Below are 27368 nucleotides of genomic sequence, written 5' to 3'. Positions count from 1 at the left end.
AAGTTCTTAGTATTCATTCCTATGGGAATGGGAATGAAAAACAAGAGATACTCTTTCTCGAAATATGGACAAATGGGAGTTTAACTCCGAAAGAAGCACTTCATTTTGAGACTTATACAAGTTTCTCAAACTTCTTATTTGCAATCAATATAGGACGTCCAATTACGTGAATAATAAAATTAATTAATACACCAACTCTAGCTATAAATATGAGAGATCCCATGTACACAGTTACTACATACGTAAAATCTTGATAATCATTATCAATTTATATATTTCTGTAGTTTTGTATTTTCAAACATTCCAAGTATTCGAAATCGAAATGGGGCGTTGGATGAAACCAGATGTAAGCGTCGAAAATTTCATGCTATATATCCATTAATTAGAACAGTATATAGGGATAGGTATATGTTTATTGTGATGGAAGTGGAATTGATTAACAGGTTTACCCGCTTGTGGCTGCCATGAGCTTTGTGACGGGGATGTGCCTGTTTCAGCTCACTCGCAATGCCCTCCTCAATCCTGATGTCAGGTACGTACCTAGCTACCCCCTTTTTTTTCTCTTTTAACCATATCTGTCTTCGTCTTTTTATAAATGGATGTCAATGAGATTTGACTTCGTTTGCTTGATCTGATGCTAATACCATATTCCACGGCCGTCCGTGCCAGAATCAACAAAGCTCATCGGAGAAGAGCAGTTCTTGAAAATCAAGAGGAAGGAGAAAAGTATGCAGAGCACAGCCTACGCAAGTTCCTCCGCACACGCCCACCGGAAGTCATGCCTTCCCTCAACCGCTTCTTCTCCGACCACAAGTGATGTCCGCACCATGTATTTTTACGTACCGTCTGCCGCCGCCAACCTCAAGTTGATGAAGCTGTGTGTGAATCCTTTTTGAACTTGAAGTTATATATATGTTAATTTTATTATTTCTTTGTTGATTGTAATCGAAATCTCCGTGTTAATTAAATAAATTAATTGTCCTCTCCATTTTCTTTTGAGTAATAATCATGTCATTATATTATTCTTCCAAGAAATTAATATATACATCAATATATTATTTCACGACAATCAAATTTAAAAAATAATATTACAAAATTTGATATAAATATTCATTTATATATATATATATAATGAAATCGGAATTTATAATTTCATATTTATGATAAGATGTTAATTAACAACTAATTAAGAAGTCATTAGTAGAATAATGCATGTGGATTTATCTTAATGAAAAATTGAAAACAAGAAAGACTAATCAAATTAATAATATAATCTAACTAGATTTGATTGGTCAACTTTTTAACGAGGCCCTGAAATGGACACCGACTTTAATTATTCTTTCCTCGACTGGAAAATGCTCAATTTTGTCACTATGTTTCCGCTGCAACTCATTCGCAACTTTAACATCTCCCTCTATACTATAATACTCTCTTCTTGCTGTCCTAATACCAACTCCACGTCAAAAAGACCTATTCATAATCGTTTTGATCGAACTTAAATTAATTATATGACAAGTATAATATGTTTATTATATAATTAATATGCAGTTATGAAAAATGACCAATCACACAACAAATGTATTACGTTTATATTGTGATTGGTTTGATTCGATTAAACCTGTTTAAGTAAGAATTCTTAATGTAATCATAAAAAATAAAATAAAATAAAATTCAATGCTGGGAATTATTATTTGCTTAATTAATTAGGAAAATGAATGAGCAATTCAAGAGTAAGGGGGATTGAAGTGTGAATTTAGAGTTAAATGCATGCATGAAAGAAGTAATGATCATTAATCATAAACCAACCATTTATAATTAAAATCATCCAAATCCTCTTATATATATATATGTATATTAAAATTGCAAGCTATTGTTGTACGTATATATATAGAGAGAGAGAGTGAAACAAATTAACATAATTTCCCAAACAATAGGAAACATATAATATGCATTTACTACAATTTCCCGCCTTTCCACTCTCTTCGATTCCACAAAAAGTTGTCATATTTTTGTTGGGAAGAAGGATAAAAAAGTATAACCATTACCACCCGCTAATCCATCCTCTCGCTCATCAACTCCTCCTAATATATACTGTTTTTCATCAATCCCATGTTTGTCAAGAATATATATTCTCCTGTGACGGTGGTGGCGGCGGCGCTGCTGTTGACCACTGCGGCCGTGGCGTGCTCCCATGGAACATGCAAGGTACTTGAGTAATTTCCACTCTGTGTTGTGTTTTGTTGAATATATGCATGAATTATGATACGCCTGTTTTTGGGAGATATACGTACAGGTGAAGGATAGTTGCTGGAGGGGCGGAGACTGTGGAGCTGGACTGTATTGTTATTCGTGTGAAGTAGGGTTTCCTGGCTCCAGATGTGTGAGATCTAAAGCCACCAACCCATTCCGGATTCTGGTCTCTAATATTTCTTCCTTAATTCTCTCAAATTAAATAAACTACCTATGTCATTCTGTCTTAATTAGGCCTTATTTGATTGGTAAGGCTAAGACTGTGAGTTTTACGAACGTGAATGTATGTTTGTCGTTATAATGAGTAGCTTAATTCTTGTTTCTTTGCCTCATTTGATGAGTGCATTTGGGTGTATTGGATTAATTTTTGAATTTAAATGACAAATAATGTAATGAAAAAGACTGGCTGCGTTTTGTAAATCAAATTTGAAGTTTATTTATTTATTTTGTGGTCTGCAGAATAACTCTATGCCGTTGAATAAATACGCATTCTTGACAACCCACAATGCATTCGCCATAGAAGGGGAGCCATATCACACTGGAGTTCCAAGAATCACTGTCACAAATCAAGAAGATACTGTCACTCAGCAGCTCAATGTATCATATCTCTACCTACCTACACAAATTTTAATAAATCAAACCATCTACTCTCTCTCTCTCTCTCTATATATATATATATATATTAATAATTAATTACTTAACTCGACTACTCTATCAAATATTAATTTCATACAGAATGGGGTTCGCGCTCTGATGCTCGATACGTATGATTTTGAAGGAGACATATGGTTGTGCCATTCTTTCGGAGGCAGATGCCATGATTTCACAGCATTCGTAAGAATATAGAATTAAATTCTGCATACTCTATTCGCGTTAATTAATAATTTCTTGAAATTTGATTTTCCATGTCTATATATATTAAGGACTTAACTAAACACACACACACACACATATATATATTTGATTGATTTTGTACGTGGTAGAAACCGGCTGTTGACACAATGAAGGAAATAGAAAGCTTTCTGAGGACAAATCCGTCGGAAATTCTGACATTAATCTTGCAAGACTATGTTCAGACACCAAAAGGAATTAGCAAAGTGCTGAGAGAAGCAGGGCTGTCCAAGTACAGGTTCCCACTGTCGAGAATGCCCAGAAATGGTGAGGATTGGGCTGCTGTCAGCGACATGGTTGCTAGAAACCAAAGACTGCTGGTGTTTACTTCTGTACAATCCAAGGAAAAGAGTGAAGGAATTGCGTACCAGTGGAACTACATGGTTGAGAATCAATGTACGTTATCCGTACATGTAATAATATTATTACACTATCGTAATTATTATTAATTTAGACCAAATCAACTATACTTTTATCAATCATTTCCAATTTTCCCAAGTTTTTCTTAGTACTTATATATACAACGTCGAATTCTATATGTTGTCAGATGGTGATGATGGAATGATAGTAGGAAGTTGCATTAATCGGATGGAGTCGTCAGCCCTTAACGACAAGAGGAAGTCTTTGGTTCTGATGAATTATTTCGGATCTATTCCTAGCAAAAAATTTGCCTGTGTTCACAATTCGGCAAACCTATTGGCCATGATTCAGACCTGCCACCAGTCCACTGGCGGACGATGGCCCAATTTTGTGGCAGTTGATTTTTACAAGGTTGTAATTACCTAAATTTTGCAACTATTCCTATCTATGTACCTTAATTTGTCCATCTGTTTGTCATTATTAGTGACTTGTTTTGATGATTTTCTTTTAATTATTAATTTTGAATGTAGTAATAATATTAATATGTACATATATGTTTGGTAATATATATGTAGAGGAGTGAGGGAGGAGGAACATTTGAAGCTGTGGATACTCTCAACGGAGAGCTGTTATGCGGGCGCAACGACGTCCATGAATGTGTTGTAAGTCTCCCACTAATTATTCCTTACATTATAAATGATTACGGCATAAAAACCACAACAAATCAATACTATCTATAACGATCATATAAAATCAATGACGAAACTTAAATTTTCACTATGGTTTTAGTTATATGGCTAAAACATTCACCGTGATTTTTAATTGTTGTTAATATTTTAGCCTCACCTACAAATACAATGGCTAATAGTCATCGCACAATTGTGGTTACGCAGTAACTAACATAATGTTTTATTTTTAACTATAGCAATTAATTATAACAAGAAGTCATATTTCTTGTAATATATGGTACTAGAATCAGACCCATGAATCATGCATTCAGATTTTGAGAATTAATGTCTTAAATTAGGTAGCCTTCTTGTTCTAGAAATATTGTTTTACATAATCTTTTATGTGATTAATTTCTCTAAAATTCACAAGTTGAAAAATGTGCAGTGAGGACGTAGAGAATAAGGAGATTATGATGATGATAGGAGGAGGAGAGAGGATGTGGAGGTTGTCAATTCTCATGAATTCTTCCAATAAGCTAATTATGTTCAAAATAATTGGTCGTCTCTTTACATAATTGCATGCTCATCTTAAATGATCAATGATATTTGCGTTAGTTAATTTCGAATTCATATTTTTATGTCTGGTTTAAATTCAAAAGTTGAATTTAATTATTTATGTAATTAATTAACTTGATATCAAAAAATGAACGTATATATCACTACAAAAATATCGATAATAGCAAGAATATATATTTCTTTAAAATAGTGGAATTCGTTGTTAATTAATGTAGATTAGCAAGAACTTTAATAAGAATTTTATTTATTACTTATATTAATCGATACTGATCTTAACATTAAATGTTTTCGTAGTTATTGAGTTATTTTCTTGTAGTGTATTTAACCGGTCATTTTTATAAAAAATAAATAAAAAATCCCTTCAAATATTTGGAAAAGATTAATTAAGATTATGATATTAAAAATACTGCTGCAAGAATCAATACAAATTATTTGAAGATCGTATTATAATTGCAGCAATGAGTAATAAAGGCATTACTTATTTTTAATTATTGTCCGAACTGAACCAATCACACAAAAATGGGCCGAAAACTCACTCAATTAGCCAATTCTCCCATGATACTAAATGACGATGTTCTCTGAATAATCCACATGGCGCCGAGTAACGCTAACAAATAAACCATGACATATATAGTGATATCACCATCGTCATAAACCTAACTCACCCAACACACATTTTTTGGTGAAAATTTTTGGTCGAATCAAATTAATTACAAAGCACATGTATAACACTTGATTAGTCACTTTCTTTGAATTGTACATTAATCACACATAAATTTATATAATTGGTTCAAATTTGACCAATATATAGGAACAATTTCACATATTTTTTCATGTACGCCTACCGTTGCAGTTGCAATCAAATCATATTCAATTTCACACTCAAATACATATAACTATGTATGTATGCTTTGACATAATTTTTAGTTATCGTGATGTAATAAGTTAGGGAGATATTCCGTCTTTTGTTGTTCTATGTAGGTAGCATACAAGACATCACTCCTCTCTTCGGTTACTCAGACGAAATTATTACAAGAATTCTATTCCACAGATCTGAATATCCTATTCGGTTTAATAAAAGAAACAAATTCTGTCAGAATGTGAGTTTGTTTTTGTTCCAACTTGAGCATTCGTCCACGTACGGAATTTATCGGGCGGCGATGGCGATGGCGACGGGGATGCCGAAGGGGTTTCTTGGAGTTGTCACAGCGCTGCTTGTATTGAGAGTTGGCGCGGCCTGCTCTAGTGGAGGCTGCAAGGTGTGGGTTTTTTTTTCTCTTTTTTTGGTTTTCTTGTTTATGATTTTGTGTTTAAGTGGTTGTGTATGTATAGAGAGAGAGTGTGTGTTTCTTTGGATTGATGAATGGATGCATGATGATGAGTGGTGGTTAAGTGCAGGTGGGGGATGGATGTTCGAGCGGTGGTGATTGCGGGGCGGGACTGTTTTGCTCTTCTTGCGACGCCGCGTTTGAGGGCTCCCGATGTGTTCGATCCACCGCCACCAATCAGTTCAACATAGTGGTCGACACTCTCTCTCTCTCTCTCTCTCACACACACACACACACACTTTCTCTCTATCTCTCTTAATTGCTTGCCAACCATGTGAATTCTCAACACTGCCATGACCAAATTTCCATGCTTTTTTTCAACTGTGAGATGAATGAATTATGTTGAGTAATTAGAGTTGGTTCAAGGTCGTGTGAGGATAGATAGGATTTTGGACAATTAAGTCTTCGTCCTAATTATCCTGCTGTTCCCTGAAACCTATGTATTTATCTTGGAACTGAACAAATTCAGTGGCCCATATTTCTTCTCAACCTAAGAAGTTTGGCGGCCCGACACGCTACATCTCTCCATAAATCATAATATTAGTTAATTAAATATGTTACAACTCAAAAGCGTGTTTGTTGAAGTTATTAGTCGTTTTTGAATTCAAGAATTCTAACCTACAAAGTTCACTTTTTGGGGCCAACAGAACAATTCTCTACCATTCAACAAATACGCGTTTCTGACAACCCACAACGCTTTTGCTATAGACGACGGGGTCCCAAGACTTACCTTCACCAATCAAGAAGACAACGTCACTCAACAGCTCAACGTACGTTACAAAATTCATCTCATTTCATTACGATTTTATTGTCTTCTGAACTAACAAAAGTACTTCTTCATCGTACATAATGTATTTGTCAAAATTCTTATGAGTAATCGTTGATCATTTGCAGAACGGTGTTCGCGCCCTGATGCTCGATACATATGACTTTGAAGGAGACATATGGCTGTGCCATTCCTTCGGCGGCAAATGCCATGACTACACCAAATTCGTAACGACAAAACTCTTTTACTTTCCATATTTTGTCCTCATTAATCTTACATTAACTAATAAAACTACATGGATATCTTCTACTAGGAACCTGCAATAGACACATTGAGGGAAATTGAAGCATTCTTGTCCGGAAATCCGTCGGAAATCGTGACGGTGATCTTGGAAGACTATGTGCACACACAAAATGGATTGACAAAGGTATTCACGGAGGCAGGGCTGATGAAATACTGGTTTCCGTTGTCCAAAATGCCTAAAAACGGACAGGACTGGCCACTGGTCAGTGAAATGGTGGCTAACAATCAAAGGCTGCTCGTCTTCACTTCTATAAAGTCCAAGGAAAGCAGTGAAGGGATTGCTTACCAGTGGAATTACATGGTTGAAAACCAATGTATGTACAACTTTGCCTTAAAAAAAACATATATATATATACATATATATATAAGGTGAATAGTAATTTACGATATTACAAATGAACATATTATTCCCATATAAAAAAAGATATAGCTATTTATCCCTTGTAGTTTTTCAAATAAAGGGGGTCAAATTATTGTGTTTTAAGAAATACAAAAAAATAAATTGCTATTTATTTTTTCATAAAGAGTTAATTTGCTAATTTGCGATATCAAGCCGTTGTTTGTATTTTTTCCTATATATATACTTCCAAAAATTATGTCATTTTTTGTAAGAATTGAACGAATGATTTGATTTTGATCAGACGGTGATGATGGAATGAAGGCGGGGGAGTGTTCCAACAGGGGGGAGTCTTCAGCCCTCAACGACAAGAGTAAGTCTTTGGTTCTGGTAAATTATTTCAGGTCGGTTCCGGTTAAGGCGCTGGCCTGTGTGCAGAACTCCGGCGACCTCCTCGACATGCTGCAGACGTGTTATGGTGCCGCCGGCAATCGGTGGGCTAATTTTGTGGCTGTTGATTTTTATAAGGTTGTTATATTAAATATCTTTTCATTTCCTTTTTTCTTTTAAAAAAAATTGAGCCAATAAAATATGGAGAAATTGTTGGTGATTGGTGCAGAGGAGTGAGGGAGGGGGAACATTTGAAGCCACAGACATGTTAAATGGGGAGCTCTTGTGTGGATGTAAGGACGTACACTCATGCGCTGTAAGTCTATATCTTAATTCGATTTTGAAAATAATATATAAAAAATATATATAAGGAGATAGCTTTGTAGTGTCATTATTATTACAAAAATCGAACTTTTTAAAATATATATATATATATATGTTATTATTTTTTCATCTGTAAAAAAACAAAACAAGAATTTGGCAATCCATTATCTTTGGGCCCTAATTAATTTCTTTAATGGAACGATGATTGTTGTATTTATTAGGCCCATAACAGAAATTAATTAGGGCCGAAAACAACTTTAGGAAACAGCTTTTAATGGATCGACAAAGAAATTGGTGTAGTGATACTTGGCAGAGTATGGTTTTTATTTATTTTGGAAGGCTTTCTAAGGCAGGAATTGACACGAATTTGATGGACTCCTGCAGGCAGGTTCGAGCTGTACTGCTCATTGACAAGAATTTGATGGACTCCTGCAGGCAGGTTCGAGCTGTCCATGATCATCATCTCCTCAAAGATGAAGGAAAATTGACTCCATCAGCTCCTCACAATTTCGCGCATCACTGTAATGACCCAAATGTCATTCGAATAAAGGGACTTTGGTTATAGTTTTCTATTTCTTCTCAATATTCCCTTACCTTACTAATAAATAGGGCTAAAAAATTGAACCTTTTTCTGTTTGATAAGATTAAAACATGATTCACAGTTAATTCAATTAGTTAAAGAAATAGAAAATTATAAACAAAAATGTTAAAGTGCTAGAATTTCAACTTAATTAAAGCTCATTAAATTTGATTTGTTTATTTATAGATTATGACATGTGAAAACGGACATGTGACACAAATATGATACAATATGGACACGGTAACATCAAAAGTCTAAATAATTTAAAATACGACACAACATAAACACTAGTACAATATATATTTTAATTTATATGTTCTCATAAAACTAAAATGCATAATATTTAACACCACAAGGAAAAGAAAGAAAATCAACACTAAACTAAAATGAAAATGTTTTAATTCCAACTTTTTCAACCAAGCACATGGCTTAAAATATAGTGTAAATTATCATAAGTTCTCGTGCGCTTTGTCATAATTACAAATACTTTCTCATTATTTGAAAAATTATAAATACCTCCTGAAATTATAAATATCCTAACAAATAACTCCTTTTGATAGCCATTGTAGGGAATATTTGTTACGGTATTTATAATTTTAAAAGAATATTTTTGTACTTTTTTAAACAATAAAAATATTATAATTATAGCAAATTTCAAAAGAGCCCATCAAAATTTACCTTAAAAAATATACACAAGTAGTTCCTTAACGAGTAAATAGAGATTGAAATATAAATTCTAACATATCTTCTGAAGAGTTCTACCGATGTAATTAACAACGGAGAAGAAAAATCGAAAGAAAGAAAGGGGGAAAAAAACTAATAGGAGAAAATTGAGGGTTTATTATTTCTTTTTTAGGTGATAATCTTCAAATTGAGTCAAATATTTGAGATTTCTTCTTCTACCCATTGAGTTAATTTGTACTTCAATAATATTCAACACTGCAAAGGATACTTTTTCAATGTGTCGATGCATTACAGTTTACACCTACATAATAATAATAATAAAAGAAGTTCCTAACAAATAAAAAAGTTGTTGCTTTTTAGTTCTCTATCTATTTTGGTTGGGTAATAATGAACCCCACAAGTTGACTTCCTATTATTCTGTTTTTGAAGGCAAAAAGGCAAGACATTGATATGAAAACCCACTGCCTTGCATTGAAAACTTGAGCTATTAACAATATTATCAACGAAACGACAACGTAGGTTCAATGAGGTAATAGAATAATTTATATTGGGCCGGACACTGATTTGTGTATGGATTACAACAATGTGGATGTCCCGCTGTTTTGTAATGAGCACTCACCAGTGGGCTACAAAGTGGAAGATTACGATTCCTATAAATAATAGTTGGAAAAGAAGAAAAGCAGAATTGGAGTACATGTGGACTTTATTTTATTTTATATTTAATTTTTTTTTAACAAAAAAAAAAAAAAGAAGAAGAAGAAGAAAAGGAAAAGAAAAAGAAAGTGGGAAGATCTTGCTTTATCTGTGTACTACAGTTAATCGTGGCCCCAGACAACTAACCAATGATGCACTTACCAAACTTGATTCATTACAAGTCCAATAATTAAATTATCCAAAGCCCAAATTTTATTCACACCTTTGCCTTCTAATTTTATCTTACCCAAGCCCAAGAATCGACCCTTCTTTTCACTGCTCTCATTTTAAACATCTCATCTTCTAATCATGAGTTCAATTTACAATAGTGGAATTTTGGGTTTTTGGGAACTATTTAATATGCAAAGATGATCTCTTGGGGGTAGATTCACAAACACCCCAATATGTTTTTAAAAATTATAGTTACATTCCCTAAAAGAATATTAATGTATTCTACTTTACGGGAATTTGTATAAACTTATAATTTTGCAAGAATCAAAACACATTTATGCATTTAGACACAATTCCAAATAATGTTGATGTAATATACCCGTATGGAAAGTACCAATACAAAAAATAATATAAAAAATTTCAATAGAAAATTCAAGTTATGACGCAAACCTATCAAATTTATCCCATTTCCTTTTCCACTTGCTACATACATAAATCATGTAATATGGTACTTATTTTGACATCATAGGGAATAATACATTTAGTTACTTTTTAATAAAAGAAAGAAGAGAGAGTCACAATAATACTGCAGATTCGATGTTTAGGATCGTCATAGTATGGATGATATAATAATTTACACAAACTTTAAATACAATGTTTGATATGTGTTGTATATTTCAATTTTCCTAGAAAAGAAAACAAACTGTTGCTGCTTCAGAGTCAAGAACCCATGAGTTTAATTTTACAAATTTAATTTTATGTTGAATACAAAATTAATAAAAGTGAGTCGAAAAAATAACTTAAGCCCACTTTATTATATTGGTGGGTAGCATGTGATTAGGTGGATTTTGTGGCATCTAACACATGCTACCGATCCTAAGATACGTTAAAAAAGAAACCAAAACAATAATTACCAAAAATAAATTTGAAAGAAATCCAAACAATTCTTTTCATTTGTTTAATACAAAGTAAAATCATATCCTCACAAATACACACTTTTTTTTGGGGAAACATATAATTACGCATATATATTATTATTATTATTATTATTATTATTATTAATGTAGAAATAAAATAACTACATCTTGGTTTGATCGATGCCGACGTTAATGGGGCTCACGTTATTGGTAGATGGCAGAATTAGAATATAGAATTAATAGGTAGAGAACAAAGGCACACAGTCTCTCACACTCATGATTTTCCCTAAGATCCTGCTAATTACTATAATTTATTTATCATATAGTACATAAGTATAATTAATTGGTGACCAACATTCTTTTGTTATTGGACTGTATATAGTCAAAGCATAATTTCACACTCTCCATTCCCCAATCATAAATAGTTTTATATTAATTCTCCTGCCCGCAGTTTTTATCAAAATGATATTTTATTAAAAAAAATAATAATAATTTCAAAAATAATTATTGAAAAATAAGTTAAATGATACAAAAAAAAAATTTACATTTACATTCAAAGTAAAGATTCGGCCTAGTGAATCGTAAGGCCAAACCACCGCTAATTGTCTAAGACTAAGTGGCCTTATGAACTCTGCTGTACTTTATCATGACTACATATATGCAAAGTTATGAGCCATATACACCGGGAATAGCTGGCTCATTCTAGACAACAAAAGCCCTGAATTCTAGTATAGTCACACACACACACATACACGTACATAGATACATATGTATATCCAAAATTATTAAAAATTAGTTTAATTTTTAGGTCCCCCACTTTATCGGACGCCATAAAAGATAGTCAGATGGAGTATAAGAGATAAGACAAATAAATGTGCATGTAAGGGTGCTTTCTTCCTTATAGCTTCTATAAAGATAACTGCAAATATGTACATTAATTTCCATTCCCAAGTTTCGAACACAAATCCCGACCAAAATACACATAAATATATACTTTAATTAGATAGATGGGCTCAGACAATGTAAATCCACTTGATGCATGCAAAAATCAAGAAATGATCATCACTAAGGAAACTCAAGAAAAGAAGGAAAACTATGCATGCTTCAATTTTTTCTTACTTCCCATTTTCATAGGAAGGGAAAAGGAAATGTAGGGCTAGGGATGAATGTGGGTTGGCAGAAGTCAATTTATCCATTGATCGTACCAAGGACGATTATGATATTCCCACGATAGGTAACATGCAGTTGAGGTTCATGTGAAGATTTCCTATTGGTTGTTTATGCGACATAAGAAAGCAACACGAGAGGGAAAGCCCCACGGGAGGGGCTAAATATGATGCTCATTGTGGCCAAGCAATGACCGGATCACATGGCGTTGGAGCCTTCTTTTTTGACATATGTGGGCTAGAAGGGGAGGAGAAGGGGGAAAGTATAAAGGTGATATAAAAGATTGCTCGAAAAATAAAGATAGTGTGTGTCTATTATGTAAATAAATGTAGCAAATGGGTGAATTTGAAAGAAACAACAGCAAAGACAAAGCAAATGAAAAGGGGGCATCAAACAAGGACTGAAATGGGGGGACCTTATTCACACATGGGGTGGGGTGCAATTTTTGCTATTGAGTTTGTGAAGTGGAGCCAACTTAAAGCTAAGATTCTTTTGCAATATGTTTGTTGGAGGAGCACACTCTTTGGGGCATGTTTCTACCCCTCTCTTGTTAATCTCAAATCTTCTAAAGTATGTTCGGAGATTACTTCTCTTTTCCTATCTTATTTCTTTCTTTATAGCAATTAGAGTTTTAACATAAAAAGTGTACCGGGTTCATATTTAGATTTTCTGTATTCATTTTTATTTTCACATTTTCAATAACAATAAATAAGATTATTTACCTCATAAGTATTTTCAGTGTTTTTACACGCAAAAAACTACTTGAAGCAACATAACTTTCAAAAAGCCAGCAACACATGTTTTACATGGTTCTCAATCAGAAATATCCTGATATAAAGCTCAAGAAAGTAACACAACAAATAGGTTCATTTAGCAATCAAATTAAGAAAAACAAATAATTGATTTTTTTTTACTATATTAACACTTGGATTTTAATATTTATTTAGTTAATTAAAATTTTAATGTCACTCTCCGATGAGAATATACGTAATACGTGAAAAGCATCAGCTATAAGTTTTGAGGTTCCTCAGCATGAACAACCTTAGAAATTCAATAAGAATGAAGTGTCACTGAGAAAGACTGTTAAATTATGTATATATGCAAGTCAGAAAATTATATATAGATGTCTGTGAGTAGACACATTCTGCGGACAACTACACTTTACGTCCCATTAACAAGGTTCAATCCTAAAATAAGTGAGTCTGTTGGAAAAAGTAATACTAAAATAAGTCAATCAATTAGTTATCATTATTGTTCTCTTATTGCAGTAGCTAAAAGTGCCATAATAGGGGTTTAAAGGGAGTGTCATGTACGTATGTCCCGCTTAGACCTTTATCATTATCTTATTTCTCATCAATTATTTTGATTTGTTGGGACGCACAATTTGTTTCAACACATAATACTATCTTTTCAAATAATAATAACAATAATCATAATAGTAATTATAAAAGTCATGATGTTTAACTTCTCATAATTCAATTTTGTCCCAATACATAAATCTCCTAATCATCCATCCAACTATCCTCCAATTAATTTATACATATTTATTTTGAGTAATAGTTTTATACTAAGGTACCGATCCAACAACAAATAATAGCTACAACCTTAGAAACGACATGCAGATTTTTTTCCAGATCACTGTCCTCCAAACAAACCGAACCGCGAATTTTTTTATTAAAAATGACTTTCTTATTTAGTGATGGGATATTATTAGAATAGAATTTCATACATACAAAACCATAAGCAAAGTCCCAGCACAAGAAAGCGGTACAGCCATGAGTGCTTAAATTCCATTAGCCACCTGCAACTTCCCCACTCGTGCTGCAATTTGCATCACCATGGTCCATGTCCAGTGCTATTTACTTTTTGCCCTGAACAACATTCACTATTTTCGTCTTTTTCTATTTGTGTTTCTTCCCTATTAACTTTTCTTCGACCAACGTGCCCTCGCGCCCCCTAATAATATGTATCAAGTGTTTTCATGTTTAAATTAATTATACTTCCTATATTATAACTAAATAAACATCATAGAAACAAAAGGATGTTTAACGTTGGAGTCTCAAGTTAATTGATCAGACGCCTTATAAAACAGGGAAAAGGGACGTGGCGAAGGATGTTTGCATGAAGTCAATATCTAATGGCTGTACGTCACATGTGTATCAAGACGTAAGGATTTAGATGTCCCATTTAGCTGCATCCACATAAAACCAGGACAGAGTGCTCATTCGTTCAAGAATGAAGAAAAAGATACTAACACTAATAATAATTTAAAAAAAAAAACGGTATATATGAATGATCAATTGTTTTCTGTCTGGCTTTTGTGTAAGTTGAAGACAAGTTGAAGGAGTGGAGATGCATGTGCAACCGACTACTCTAAATGCACAAGTGGAAGGTAGAAAATGACGACTTCTATTGCGAATGAATCTTAGCACTTGGAGACCTTGTAAGCATAAAGTAATTTCCAACAAATTATTTGATGATGGAACCAAATTATGCACTCAGGGCAAAACTGTAATTTATCCTTTAAATTATATTTAATAAAAGCAGGCTAAATTAGAAAGATAAAATAATTAGGAAGTTGGAATTTCATCCGACAATCGATATCACATCTCTCTATACTCTTCTGTGTTGGTGTATCTTTTTGCCGGCCTCTCACTCCAGTAGTACCTAAGTATAAAGTGAGAAGAGTAGGAAGGGAAGCGGCGGTTAAAGACGGGGAGGGAAAAAGCTGCAACTTGCTTGGGGTTGGGGGTTGATATTTATTACTATTTATCCTGCGCTGCAGTAAATTCTGGGCGATAAATTAAATTAACCCTGCAAGTCTGTAGCAGGACTAGAAACAGTAGCCAAGGGACCATCCCCACACCAGGAAAGTGACAGTTAGCTAATTTAAGCTATCTTCCTGGACCTCTTCATTTAATTTTATTTAATGATGTGATCGATAAAGAAGACAGAGAACTGAATACATCGGGACTCTTTACTTTTAATAAATTATTACTGTTATTATTATTATTATTATTCATTTCATATTTATCTTTAATATTTAAATTTATATTTTATATTATAGAGTTTAATTTATCTTGTATACATCACTTTCACAATTCTTCAATATGATGGTTTTTTTTCTTTTCATAAATACAATTTAGTTTGATATATGCAAAATAAAAAATAATTAAATATATCAGTTGTTTCTATTTAAGAAAATACATTCAAAACCTGATTAAATACACTATATTTATATTAGGCTAACCTAAAATCAAAGCCACAAATAACCCCAAAAATTTTCAAACTCAATTAATGAATGAATTCAAATCAGATGAGACCTAACCTATTCTTCTTGTTCCAAGATCTGTCATGCGAAGAATATAACCTAGCATTTATTAATAATTAAAACTGGAATCTTGGAATTAAAATTGGTTGGGTTGAACCAAACTATATTCAGTTCAGTACCCTAAAATCTTAAATTATTAGTAACCAAAGACCAAATTAGGTGAGACAATGGATGGGAACAAAATATCAGAGGCCCAGAATAATAATAATAATAATAATAATGATAATAATAATAAAAATAATAATAACAATAATAGTGGGAAAGAGACAAAAGCCAATCAAAATTTTCAGTGAATAAAAACGAGTGCACGTGGATGCATCTCCCACACGTGCAGTCAATCATAAGAGGCCCACGTTTCTACCCCTGTCCCTCTCAATAGCACACGTACGCAATAACTCATCTTTCGGGGTAATAAAACAGTGCACTGCTCTTATTAATTAAAGTAGTCCGTAACTTCACAAATTTTTGCACCCACTATTTTCCTACCTTGTACCATATACTGGTCTGGTATACTTTGCATTTACGTGTACGCATAGATTAGATTGAGAATATATGAGTTCCCAATATTGACTGGTGACAGCTTCCTGATTTATTTTAGGTAGATTCAACCCATGCCACTTAGTACAGTGGGATATGAAGAATCGACTTGCTCAAAGTTTGTCTCTAGCTAATCATTCAAAATTTGGTTGAGCAAGATTCATTGCATGTAAAAAAGTACGTTTAAAGCTTTGATGATTAGTGAATGAATTTCTACCCATTTAATTATTTTTACTTAGCTAGTTAAATTAAATTATTTTATACTAGTCTTATAATTTATATTGATTGAAATTCAATTTAATGAACGATCAAATGAAATTAAAATGTAGGTATAACTATCACGTGTATAGGTATATATGTTGGTGATTACGCATGCTTATATTAATTAATGAATCAAAACAACGCCACGTATGCTTCTAGGATATCAGATATGAAGAAATAAATTTAAGAACAGAAGCGTTGTATATCATTGCCAATCATCTCAGAATGGGATAGTTCACAAAATAGATGCGACGACCAATTAGGTAAGGACGCTTCAAAGCGGAAAATTCAACCAAAGAGGATGACTACATATTAATTCTTGACCCACCAACAAGGAAACCCCAATCTATTATTATCATTATCATTATTATTATTATACCAAATAAAAGTAAATATAACTTTAGATCATTGGATTATAACTTCTCTAATATTAAGATATAAAGAATCCAAATTAATCAAGATTATGCAAAATAAAAAAATTAATTAAAAAAAACAGTGTTCCACCGTTAATAAATTAATTATACTGATTCTCTCGAAGCAAGGAACATAAATAGAACAGAGCTCACTCATGCCAAGAAAATCTCAATCCGTTCATAAATAAGCCGGTGAGCTTATACAGCGATATAAATACAATAGGAATTTCAAAGTACATATATCAAAAAGAAAAGTATTTATTAGACGGCAGAAGTAGGGAGTACCAATTTGGAAGAGTGGGCATTACTTAGGATATATCTAGAATGGCATACATACATTATTCTGTATACATATAATGCAAGAAATAGAGGAAGAAATCTTTGCAATAATTTCAAAGGAAAATAATGGTAGGGAGAGAAGGGGATGGGTACCAACTTTATCAAAAAGCAGAAAAGAACAAAATGGAGGCCCTCGTGCACCTCTGGAGTTTTGATTGTATATCACACATTTAATGAAGCAAAAACGTCTCCAGTTAAGCTCTGCATGTGTGCGTGTGGGTAGACATTCCTCTCCCCCCCCCCCCCCCAACTCTTTCTCTCTCTACATTATTATTTGTATATATGCAACCTTTTGCAGCCTATTGTGTGCATCCTTTCTGTAGTTTCCGTGCACATCTTTTTTATCCACCTGTGTGCTACCATTCATACAATTCCCATCTTTTTCTTCTGCCCCACTTCCTATTTACCAAAATTTTCAAAATTATTAATGGGTTTCCTTTTCCCTCGCTGATTTGTATTTTTGTCGGCAATATCTTTTTCCTGTTTCTCTAAAACAACTTATTCGGAATGACGTCATAAATCGTCTTCTTTCTTTCATGTAACCAAATATTAATCAAACTATAGTAGTCCCAAGAACGTTCAGACTAGGCCTAAACCGAACATCGATAAATGTAATTGTATGTTTCGTGACTAGTCATACTACATGTGCAAATTTATCCTATAACTTAGTTTACCTGATTCGTAATAGAGTAGCCCGCTATATAAAATAGAACAAAAAGGCTAAGTACATTATGTGGAGGGATTTCTTATAATTGGCTTCAAGTTGTGGTATGGAGCATAAGTTAGGATAGTATGCAACTAGACTAATTTCTAATGGTACTAATAAAATTGAGATCCAACACATTCTTTCCCTTAAGTAGCAAAAATGCAATTCTAATATAACACGTACCTTGAAAAGAGGGGGTGGATGATCACAAATTTCTTTCTTTGAATGTAGAAGTGGCACTGTGTCAGTTGTGTCAAATCCCTTTCTAAGGATCTTCTCAAGGATCCACACTTCTCTTCAAGTCATTTTCCAACCCACCTTTTTTGCCACATTATGACAAGCCATCAGCTTCCGCTCAAAGTCAATAAACAAAATGAGAGGAGAAGAGATAAATGAAAATTACAAGACAAACCATGTCTTAGGAGCATGTATTACAAATTTCTGTGCAAATAATCTCACCTACTGATGAGACAAGTCAAGCATGTACGCCTTTGTGTACGGCATCACCATTTGCATGGTTTAGATAGCTCAAATCAAGTGAACAACAAGCATCCACATTTTTCAAACATATTTCTTATGTCCTTTTTATGTTTTGAGCCAAGGAGGAACACAGGCCTCTTCACAAGAACGTTTTCTATATTCTTAAGTCATTTATACGTCTGGGATCCTACTAGTATGTCAGGAGGCTTGGAGCTTGATTTAGTCAAAGCGGTCAACTCAAGCATTATTAAGCATAAAAAATCTGATAATAATACCAATTATCAAGGAATTCCCGCACGTTCAGTAGTCACTAATCTCTCCACATGGGGCAGAAATGGAATTAGACTGTCCTTTAGTTACGTGTGTGAATGAAGAAGCATAAATCTAGCGCGATTTGAATGTCAAGGTGATGTGATTAGCACAATATTTAAGTTTTTTATCTTATTCTCCCACAAGAATCTAACTATAAATCATGCTTAGTGGATTGCCATTAACTAGAAGAAAAAAAAGGGCTCTTTCCTCTGTTTTTTTATAGCCTCCCCTCTGCGCACAAGGCTCCAAAAAGTCACTGAATTTTGAGATGCGAGCAAAGATTAGAACATGGGGAACTATTGGATAACAAGTTTGGAAAAGTTAAGTGCGAAACAGTCCAAAAGTCAAATTTCACGGGGGAAGTTTACTAGAAAATACAACCTACAGATTTAAGTTCAATCTAATAATAGGGTACCGACTATGACTTCTATGTTCTAGCTTAAAGTTAGGGTAGAACCCAAAAAACACACCCTCTCTCTCTCTCTCCAATTCAATAACCAAGAACGTGTCTCCAGCGACTTTTGTTATTTCATGGAAATAACTCTGTCTCTCTCTCTCTCAAACACACTCGCTAACCAAGAACATGTCCTCGAGTGACTTTTGTAATTTCATGTACAGATCTATTTGACAGACATGTGAACCATTTAGTTGCAGTGCTTTGCTTCTAATGGGGTGGCGTCCATGTGCTCTTCTATTGCATAAAATTCTAACATCAGTCAAAGGCAGATTTTCTCTCCAATACTTTTAACATAAGATTAATTAGTAACCAAATGATTAGGAATACAGCTCCTAAAGGGATAAAAAATCACTAGAGAGCCACACCTGTAAAGTAACTTATATCAACAACACAACTTGCAATTCAAAATTCCAGCTAAGTATATCCTCACAGCTACAGTTTTAAAGGACCAGAAAAATGAAAGAATTTAAGGTATTAGATACAATTTTTTAAAGAAAAAATAAGAGTCGAGCAGAATATAAATATTTGAGTTACCAAGATTTTGTAATTTAATTCTTGATTCTGCCTTTAATTTTCCTTCAGGTTTTAGGGCCAGGTCCCACTCCTCTAATGTGCATGATTTTGGCGTATTAGGCATCCTTCTCTCCCTCTCTCTTGACATTGATTTCACCGGGTCTATATAAACACCCGCACGAACTCATGAACAGGCAGTACAAACTAGAGGAAATCCCATATCTTTCCCAGCTTCCCTCTTCTCCTTTCTCTCTCTAGTAGTTGGAGCTTATAGGGAGAAGAAATGGCTGGCTTGGTTATTATTCTAGCAGTGTTTTGGAGCCTCTGCATCTTGAGTATCGCATTACTGAGATGGAATGAGGTAAGGTACAGGAAGAAAGGATTACCTCCTGGTACCATGGGATGGCCAGTTTTTGGAGAGACCACTGAGTTTCTAAAGCAAGGTCCAGGCTTCATGAAAAACCAGAGATCAAGGTGTCTCTTATTATTCTTATTGCAGAACTGACATTCATATTTACTATCGCAAATGTAATCTTCCAATACATATTTATCAACTCATCCGGTAGGAAACATACCTGTCAATCAAAAGATAAATGCATCAAAAACTTACAGCATAATATCATAACTTTTTGTAGGGTGCTTGCATGTTTATGTGCATGATAACCAATAAAAAGAATCCTATGGAGCACATGCTAACCTGTCGACCAGTATACTCTTTTGTTGTTAAGATTCTAGAATTTTTTGATTAAAATTTAAGATTCTTGACTAACCATTTTCTGTATGTGGCTTATAATTTTCACCTAATTTTTCCTTCACTTTTGTTGCGATGACAGGTTTGGGAGTTTTTTCAAATCCCATATACTGGGCTGTCCTACCATAGTTTCGATGGATCCAGAGTTAAACAGATATATCCTGGTGAATGAGGCAAAAGGCCTTGTCCCTGGCTATCCACAGTCAATGTTAGATATTTTAGGGAAATGCAACATTGCAGCTGTCCACGGTTCTGCCCACAAGCATATGAGAGGGGCATTACTTGCTCTTATTAGCCCTACCATGATTAAAGATCAGCTGTTGCCAAAAATCGACGATTTCATGAGATCCCATCTGAGCGACTGGAACAACAAAATTGTTGATATTCAAGAGAAAACAAAAGAGGTTTGTACTGGAAACTCTAGATCTATTCAATGAATCATGGAATACTATAAATTCTTACGACTCTGTTCTGATACAAACAAACACATGATCTTTGTTCAGATGGCGTTTCTCTCATCATTGAGACAAATAGCAAGCAAGGAAGCCAGCTCAATATCCCAATCTTTCATGCCTGAATTCTTTAAGCTAGTACTGGGAACTCTTTCACTCCCTATCAACCTTCCCAACACAAACTATCATCGCGGGTTTCAGGTACATCTCATCCCTAGTTTATGTGTTTCAACAAAGTGAAATAGCTCAAGGGGTACTAACAACTTAAACCCATCACAGGCAAGACAACACATTACAAGCTTGTTGAGAAAACTGGTAGAAGAGAGAAGAGCTTCTGGAGAAAATCAAGAGGACATGCTTGGTTTTCTAGTAGGTGAAGAAAATAAATATAAGCTGAGTGATGAGGAGATGATAGACTTAATCATCACAATCTTGTATTCTGGGTATGAGACCGTATCTACTACTTCTATGATGGCTGTCAAGTATCTTCATGACCATCCAAAAGTACTTGAAGAATTAAGGGTGAGCGGAAATCTTGTTCATGAAGTATGCTTGTGTTTCATTACTGTATCATCACGCGTTCTAACTCAGCTTCAAACTTTTCAGAAAGAACATATGGCAATAAGAGATAGAAAAAAGCCTGAGGATCCTATTCATTACAATGACTACAAATCAATGCGTTTCACACGTGCTGTAAGTTTTTCTGCTAGCTTTCTCATAAAATTAGTGCAATAAAACTTAAGTAATAATGCTCAACGGATAATTCTTATTGCAGGTCATATATGAGACATCAAGACTAGCTACTATCGTGAACGGAGTTTTGAGGAAAACAACAAGAGATATGGAAATAAATGGTGTGCACACTCTCTTTTCTCTCAGTATCTATTCCTTTTTGCTTTCTTTATGCTTTAGCCGCCCACACAGGAAATCAAAATTTACTTGCTGCCTGAAGGAGGAGTTCTCAAATATTTGCCCCATTTTTGCAGCTTTCACTTCAAAAATAAAAGAATTGTACAAAAGCAGCAGTTGCACATTCAAGCAATCATAGACTAAGAGATCATTTTTCTGTATGGACCCTACCCTATCACGATCCACATGGATAACCTACCACTCCAACCCAAGACATTCGATTGATGACCCATCTCTGGTCCGAAGAATTATTTTGTCCATTGTTTTGGATAAGAAAGGAGGGAACTCAATTCTATCACTGCTCATCTTTCCAATCAGAAACTTAAATTATTCCTTTGTCAAGTCCAAGTGCTAAAAACAATCAATGAATCTAATTTCCGAATTATTATTCTTAACCCAACAAAAGCTAGTCCACCACGAACTGTCCTAGATTGTGTTAAGAGAAAGAACAAGCTTAAGGCCTATAATGTTCAAATTTCAATTGAAGCTTTCATTTTTCATTTTCTTGGTCAAACACACAATGAAATAGTGTTAGCACAGTCGCTTATCTCTTACTTATTCCACTTTCAGGATATCTGATTCCCAAGGGATGGAGGATATATGTATACACAAGGGAGGTCAATTACGATCCATGCCTTTATCCTGATCCATTGACCTTCAACCCATGGAGATGGCTGGTTCGTAGTAACAAATCTTAAATAACAGTTTCATTATTGCAAATGTTATTGTTTATTGATTCCAGAATCAGCGACAACTAACAACTTCAACCATGTTTCAAACCGCAGGACAAAGGCCTAGAAAATCAACACCATTTCTTGATATTCGGAGGAGGCACTAGACAGTGTCCTGGAAAGGAACTCGGACTGGCCGAAATTTCCACGTTCCTTCACTATTTTGTGACAAAGTACAAATGGGAAGAAGTAGGGGGAGACAAGCTAATGAAATTCCCAAGGGTTGAAGCGCCTAACGGACTTCGTATTAGGGTTTCGACTCACTAACCACCCCAAGAGAACTGTGTACAGAGGATAAAAAAGAATTAACACGGCAGATCAGAGTAGCTTTTTTTGGATGTACAAAAAATTTTCAGCTAACACAAGCATTAGAGATTCGAAACCCATTTTTCCATGGTGCAATAATCTGCTGTGCACATAAACAAACCAATAGAAGATGATCTGAACGGGCGTTGCTACTGTTCGATAGAAACATAATACAATCAAAACAACACATAATTGAACAGGTAAACAAGTGAAACATACATGAAATCCACATAATATTCATCAAACATAAGCTATCAAAATTTCAAAAGCAAGTACTGTGGATCTTTTACCATTGTCTTTGCGGCAACTCTTCTTGAGTAACTGAGTGCCTTCCCAACGTTGTATCAGTATGTGTCGCTGTTCTCCTTCTACACTGAGAACTATTTTTATACTAATCGCCGCCATAAACAAATCTCTGCAACAATGCAAAGGTTTGGCGCTTTAAAATTTAGGCGGGACTCCTCTCCCTGATTAGAAACCAGATTAAATAAAAAGTTTTAGCGCCTCTCTAAGTATTTATTTTCCATTATTGCTATTTTAATTTTTTCTTTTTCTCCTCAAACAAAATGGTCCTTACTATTTAACAAAATGTAAGTTTATTTTGCGATCTAAAAATTAATTTAATATAATATATTTTATGTAATATTATAAATAAATAAATGATCTTTTAATGAGAAAAAAAATTAAAATTTTACCTTTTTATATTTTTTATTTTAAAATATACAATTGTATTTATAATTTTATGTAAAGAATTATTTGAATATAATTGAATTTAAGATTCAGATTTAATTTTTTTTTAATTCGAATCAATCGTCTAGATTTAAAATTATATATTTATATAAAATTTAATTAAAAAATATGTGTATAATATATATGTGTAGAATAAACCTTATGGGGGGAAGGAAGACAATGGCGACCCGAGGCTGGAGGGGAAGGGCCGGCGATGGAAGGGGAAGTTGGGGAAGGGTAGGGGGAGGATAATAATGGTGGAAGAGGGAAGGGGGTGGACGGGGGTTAATAAATCCGATCATGTAGACGGAAAAAAAAGTAAAAATAATATACAAGAATCATCATAAAATCTGACCATGTAAGTTTTTATATATTTGATCATGTAGAGAAAGACCAGATTTTTTTTTATCATGACCAATATAAAGAAAGTTGAATAAATCAAGAAAATACTGTTTTGGACACTTTTTGGGGACATGTTGCTATATATCAATATATATATATATATATATATATAATTCATATTTTTTTGTTAATGCAATGCAATATATAGTCATATAATTTATAATGTCTTGAATTTATATTTTTTTAATAAATATAATATCAATAATAATTTTAATTTTTAAATTTATTATTAAATAACGAAGAATTTTTCTTTCGAATACCAAAAGAAAAAAGTAATAAAAACTTTTAAAATCCTAAAGAGAGTGGATATGTGTGTATGAATAAGAACATTTTTTACTTATGACACATTAATATTATAAAGTTTATAAGATGTTTTAAAAAAAGTTGAATGAAAATAATTTTTTTTTGTAAAACCTTAGAAGATAAAAAAAAAATTATTTGAAATCTTATAAGTTTTTATAAACTCTCAAATATCTTATAAAATACTTTGAGAAGTTTATAAGTTGAGCCAAACGTCTCTTTAGTTCGAGCTTCCTTTAAAGAATAATTAAGAGTAAAATCATCGCAGAAAATATATAAAAAGAATATTTAAATTAAACTGAAAACTTTTTTCTTTCATTGTTTCTGGTTCTGTATTTCAGTAGCAGTCTCAATTTAATTTTTTAATATAGTAATAACTTATCATATATGTATATATAATAGTTTCTTTAATCAATAGAAATTTAAATTTTGTTTTTTTGTTTTTAAACATACATACTTGTTGAAATATGCTTGGTAATACAGAGAAAAAAGGAGGGTGGTTGAAGCGGCGAGGAAACAAGTGACCGCCGAAGCCACGTACCGAGCGCCAGGCAGCACCACCTACTAGCCACTCCCGGGGTTAACTACCTCTGGGAATTGCACACGCAGTGCATCGGCGTTTGCTTATTTTTTCAAGGGGAAAAACACCGGACAAACGACCCCTGGTTTTCAAATACTCTGGTAACAGAGCAACGGTTTAGGGTTAAGTAAAGCGTGTGCAATCCCAGCCCCACACCCTCAACAATTGACCTTTTTTTTCTGTGGCAGGCTTTGATATAGGGTTTCAGCTTGTAGTTAGAAAATGATGTGGGACACGACTATTGACACTTCACTCAGAAATAGAGGGTACCCCCCTCCATTAAAATCGCGTCAACTGCTTTATTTGAACAAGTCCCCGTCCAGACACCTCCCGCCACACGTGCCGGCCCCCCCGCTCCAGCGTTTTCCCCTTATATTACCAACGTCTTACCTTCTCCAAACTCAAACTCACACACAACGCACATTGCGTTACTCTTTGGCAACACGCTTTTCTCCTTGTGGATTGTGATTCCCTCCTCCGCCATGGCAGCCGCAGCACCGCCGCTAAAAGATGAGCTAGACATCGTGATACCAACTATCCGGAACCTGGATTTCTTGGAGATGTGGAGGCCCTTCTTCCAGCCATACCACCTGATCATAGTGCAGGATGGAGACCCTTCGAAGACGATCAAGGTCCCTGATGGTTTCGATTACGAGCTGTATAATCGCAACGATATCAACAGAATTCTTGGCCCCAAGGCCTCCTGCATTTCCTTCAAGGACTCCGCCTGTCGTTGCTTTGGGTATATGGTCTCCAAGAAGAAGTACATCTTCACTATTGATGACGACTGCTTTGTAAGTTGCTCACTGTGTGCATGTTATGTTCCTGATTTTAGTCATTAAATACATGTCAAGTGTATATTTCAATGATTGGATGATGAAATAGGTAGCAAAAGACCCTTCTGGCAAACAGATCAATGCCCTGGAACAACATATCAAAAATCTGCTGTGTCCATCAACCCCACTTTTCTTCAACACCCTGTATGAACCTTTCAGGGATGGCTCAGATTTTGTGCGTGGATACCCTTTCAGCCTTAGGGAGGGCGTGCCAACAGCCGTCTCACACGGCCTCTGGTTGAATATCCCTGATTACGATGCTCCAACGCAGCTTGTCAAGCCTCTCGAGAGAAACACAAAGTAAATTTACACACAATTTATTACTTAATTCGTATGGTGGTTGATTTCATTTGTTAACTGACATCATGTGTGTGTTAGGTATGTTGATGCAGTGCTCACAATACCAAAGGGCACCCTGTTTCCCATGTGTGGCATGAATCTTGCATTTGATCGTGATCTCATCGGTCCGGCTATGTATTTCGGCCTCATGGGAGACGGTCAGCCAATTGGACGCTACGATGACATGTGGGCTGGCTGGTGCACCAAGGTTCATCCGCCTTGCTGTTTTCTTGTTTCACACGAACATCATCTATTCCTAACTAGTATAATAATTATTAGTTCTTGATTGGTTCAGGTGATCTGCGATCATTTGGGATTGGGTGTGAAAACTGGGCTGCCATATATTTGGCACAGCAAGGCCAGCAACCCCTTTGTGAACCTAAAGAAAGAGTACAACGGCATATTTTGGCAAGAAGAGATAATCCCTTTCTTCCAGGCTGCCACACTGTCGAAAGACTCGACCACCGTCCAGAAATGTTACATTGAACTTTCCAAACAGGTCAAAGAGAAGCTTGGAAAGGTAGACCCATACTTTGTGAAGCTTGCAGATGCAATGGAGACATGGATTCAGGCTTGGGATGAGCTCAATCCTCCTACTAAGGCTAAATAAGCTAGTTTTAGGCCACAAGTTTTTGAAGTTTTGCACTTTTCCATTGTAGAAGTTATACTCGATTAGCTGAATTTTGGTTTGGCTTGTCTAGATTTAGGTGGAATTTACCAAGTATTCCTTCCCAGTTTTAGTTGTTTAATAGAGGACGTAGGTGAAAATAAATGTTAAATGCTGCTAATTGATTTAGAGATTCAATCAGGCATGCCGTTTATGTTTAGATTGTAATGTGAAGGAAGCTGAAGAATTGTTAATGTATTGATAAGGAGTGGGTCTTATATGAGCTGGATGACTTGCTAGTTCTTGATAAGTCACTAGCACAAAGTTGTGCTGCTTGTATATCTGAGCTGAAGCACGGCAACTGCGGAAATCTTGTCACTCTAGGCAGCACCAACTCTTCGCAATCGTCCGTCTACATATGTGAAAGTTATGGTCGAGCGAGGGGCGAAAATGTGACTACGGAGTCGGACAGATTCATAGCTATTGATAAAGCCTGAAAAACAAGAAAAAGAAGAGCGCCGTTGCCGGGGATCGAACCCGGGTCGCCCGCGTGACAGGCGGGAATACTCACCACTATACTACAACGACCTGATGTTGAAAAATATCATCCTATTTCAATCATAACCTCATGATTTCTCAATCATAAGTTCAAACCCTACTAAAATGTGGGTA

The 27368-nt window shown here is 34.6% G+C and overlaps 5 protein-coding genes, 1 long non-coding RNA gene and 1 other non-coding gene across 9 annotated transcripts; 5 read left to right on the top strand and 2 right to left on the bottom strand.

The window, feature by feature from the left end:
- Positions 1-188: 188 nt before the first annotated feature.
- Positions 189-988, top strand: LOC105177540 (B12D protein). Its single transcript, XM_011100732.3, has 3 exons — positions 189-346; positions 444-532; positions 670-988. The coding sequence occupies exons 1-3, from the start codon at positions 323-325 to the stop codon at positions 815-817; spliced, it is 261 nt and encodes an 86-aa protein (XP_011099034.1). The 5' UTR covers positions 189-322; the 3' UTR covers positions 818-988.
- A 1121-nt stretch (positions 989-2109) lies between these two features.
- LOC105177643 (PI-PLC X domain-containing protein At5g67130-like) lies at positions 2110-4546 on the top strand. The gene is made up of 8 exons (XM_011100865.1): positions 2110-2205; positions 2294-2416; positions 2710-2847; positions 2986-3084; positions 3234-3537; positions 3689-3912; positions 4077-4163; positions 4529-4546. The coding sequence occupies exons 1-8, from the start codon at positions 2110-2112 to the stop codon at positions 4544-4546; spliced, it is 1089 nt and encodes a 362-aa protein (XP_011099167.1).
- A 1068-nt stretch (positions 4547-5614) lies between these two features.
- LOC105177541 (PI-PLC X domain-containing protein At5g67130) lies at positions 5615-8763 on the top strand. The gene is made up of 8 exons (XM_011100733.3): positions 5615-6004; positions 6144-6266; positions 6721-6843; positions 6968-7066; positions 7153-7456; positions 7784-8007; positions 8099-8185; positions 8578-8763. Exons 1-8 carry the CDS (start codon positions 5906-5908, stop codon positions 8602-8604), a joined length of 1086 nt encoding a protein of 361 aa, XP_011099035.1. The 5' UTR covers positions 5615-5905; the 3' UTR covers positions 8605-8763.
- Positions 8764-17187: 8424 nt separating this feature from the next.
- LOC148787015 (uncharacterized) lies at positions 17188-23503 on the bottom strand. 2 transcript variants are annotated; one of them, XR_016067469.1, is made up of 3 exons: positions 23194-23503; positions 18452-20329; positions 17188-18310 (listed from the first exon to the last, which is right to left on the bottom strand). It is a non-coding gene; the product is annotated as an uncharacterized LOC148787015 (long non-coding RNA). The 2 variants fall into 2 exon arrangements; XR_016067470.1 differs by having other exon boundaries at positions 19776-20329.
- On the top strand, positions 20038-22983 carry LOC105177542 (cytochrome P450 85A1). 2 transcript variants are annotated; one of them, XM_011100734.3, is made up of 8 exons: positions 20038-20228; positions 20588-20909; positions 21009-21158; positions 21237-21479; positions 21564-21650; positions 21733-21811; positions 22437-22543; positions 22652-22983. In XM_011100734.3, the coding sequence occupies exons 1-8, from the start codon at positions 20038-20040 to the stop codon at positions 22862-22864; spliced, it is 1392 nt and encodes a 463-aa protein (XP_011099036.1). In that variant the 3' UTR covers positions 22865-22983. The 2 variants fall into 2 exon arrangements, with proteins under 2 accessions (XP_011099036.1, XP_020554882.1); XM_020699223.2 differs by lacking the exons at positions 22437-22543; positions 22652-22983 and adding an exon at positions 21944-22164.
- A 1335-nt stretch (positions 23504-24838) lies between the features above and the next one.
- Positions 24839-26974, top strand: LOC105177543 (putative UDP-arabinopyranose mutase 1). The gene is made up of 4 exons (XM_011100735.3): positions 24839-25708; positions 25800-26050; positions 26129-26297; positions 26385-26974. Exons 1-4 carry the CDS (start codon positions 25397-25399, stop codon positions 26697-26699), a joined length of 1047 nt encoding a protein of 348 aa, XP_011099037.1. The 5' UTR covers positions 24839-25396; the 3' UTR covers positions 26700-26974.
- Positions 26975-27212: 238 nt separating this feature from the next.
- Positions 27213-27284, bottom strand: TRNAD-GUC (transfer RNA aspartic acid (anticodon GUC)). The gene has a single exon. It is a non-coding gene; the product is annotated as a tRNA-Asp (tRNA).
- Between the last annotated feature and the right edge of the window lie 84 nt (positions 27285-27368).

This window comes from Sesamum indicum, linkage group LG9, assembly GCF_026168435.1.
Source record: "Sesamum indicum cultivar Baizhima isolate 11 linkage group LG9, ASM2616843v1, whole genome shotgun sequence".
NCBI classification, from domain to species: Eukaryota; Viridiplantae; Streptophyta; class Magnoliopsida; order Lamiales; family Pedaliaceae; genus Sesamum; species Sesamum indicum.
Note: the sequence above shows the minus strand (reverse complement) of the source record. Positions and strands in the feature narration are given on the sequence as shown.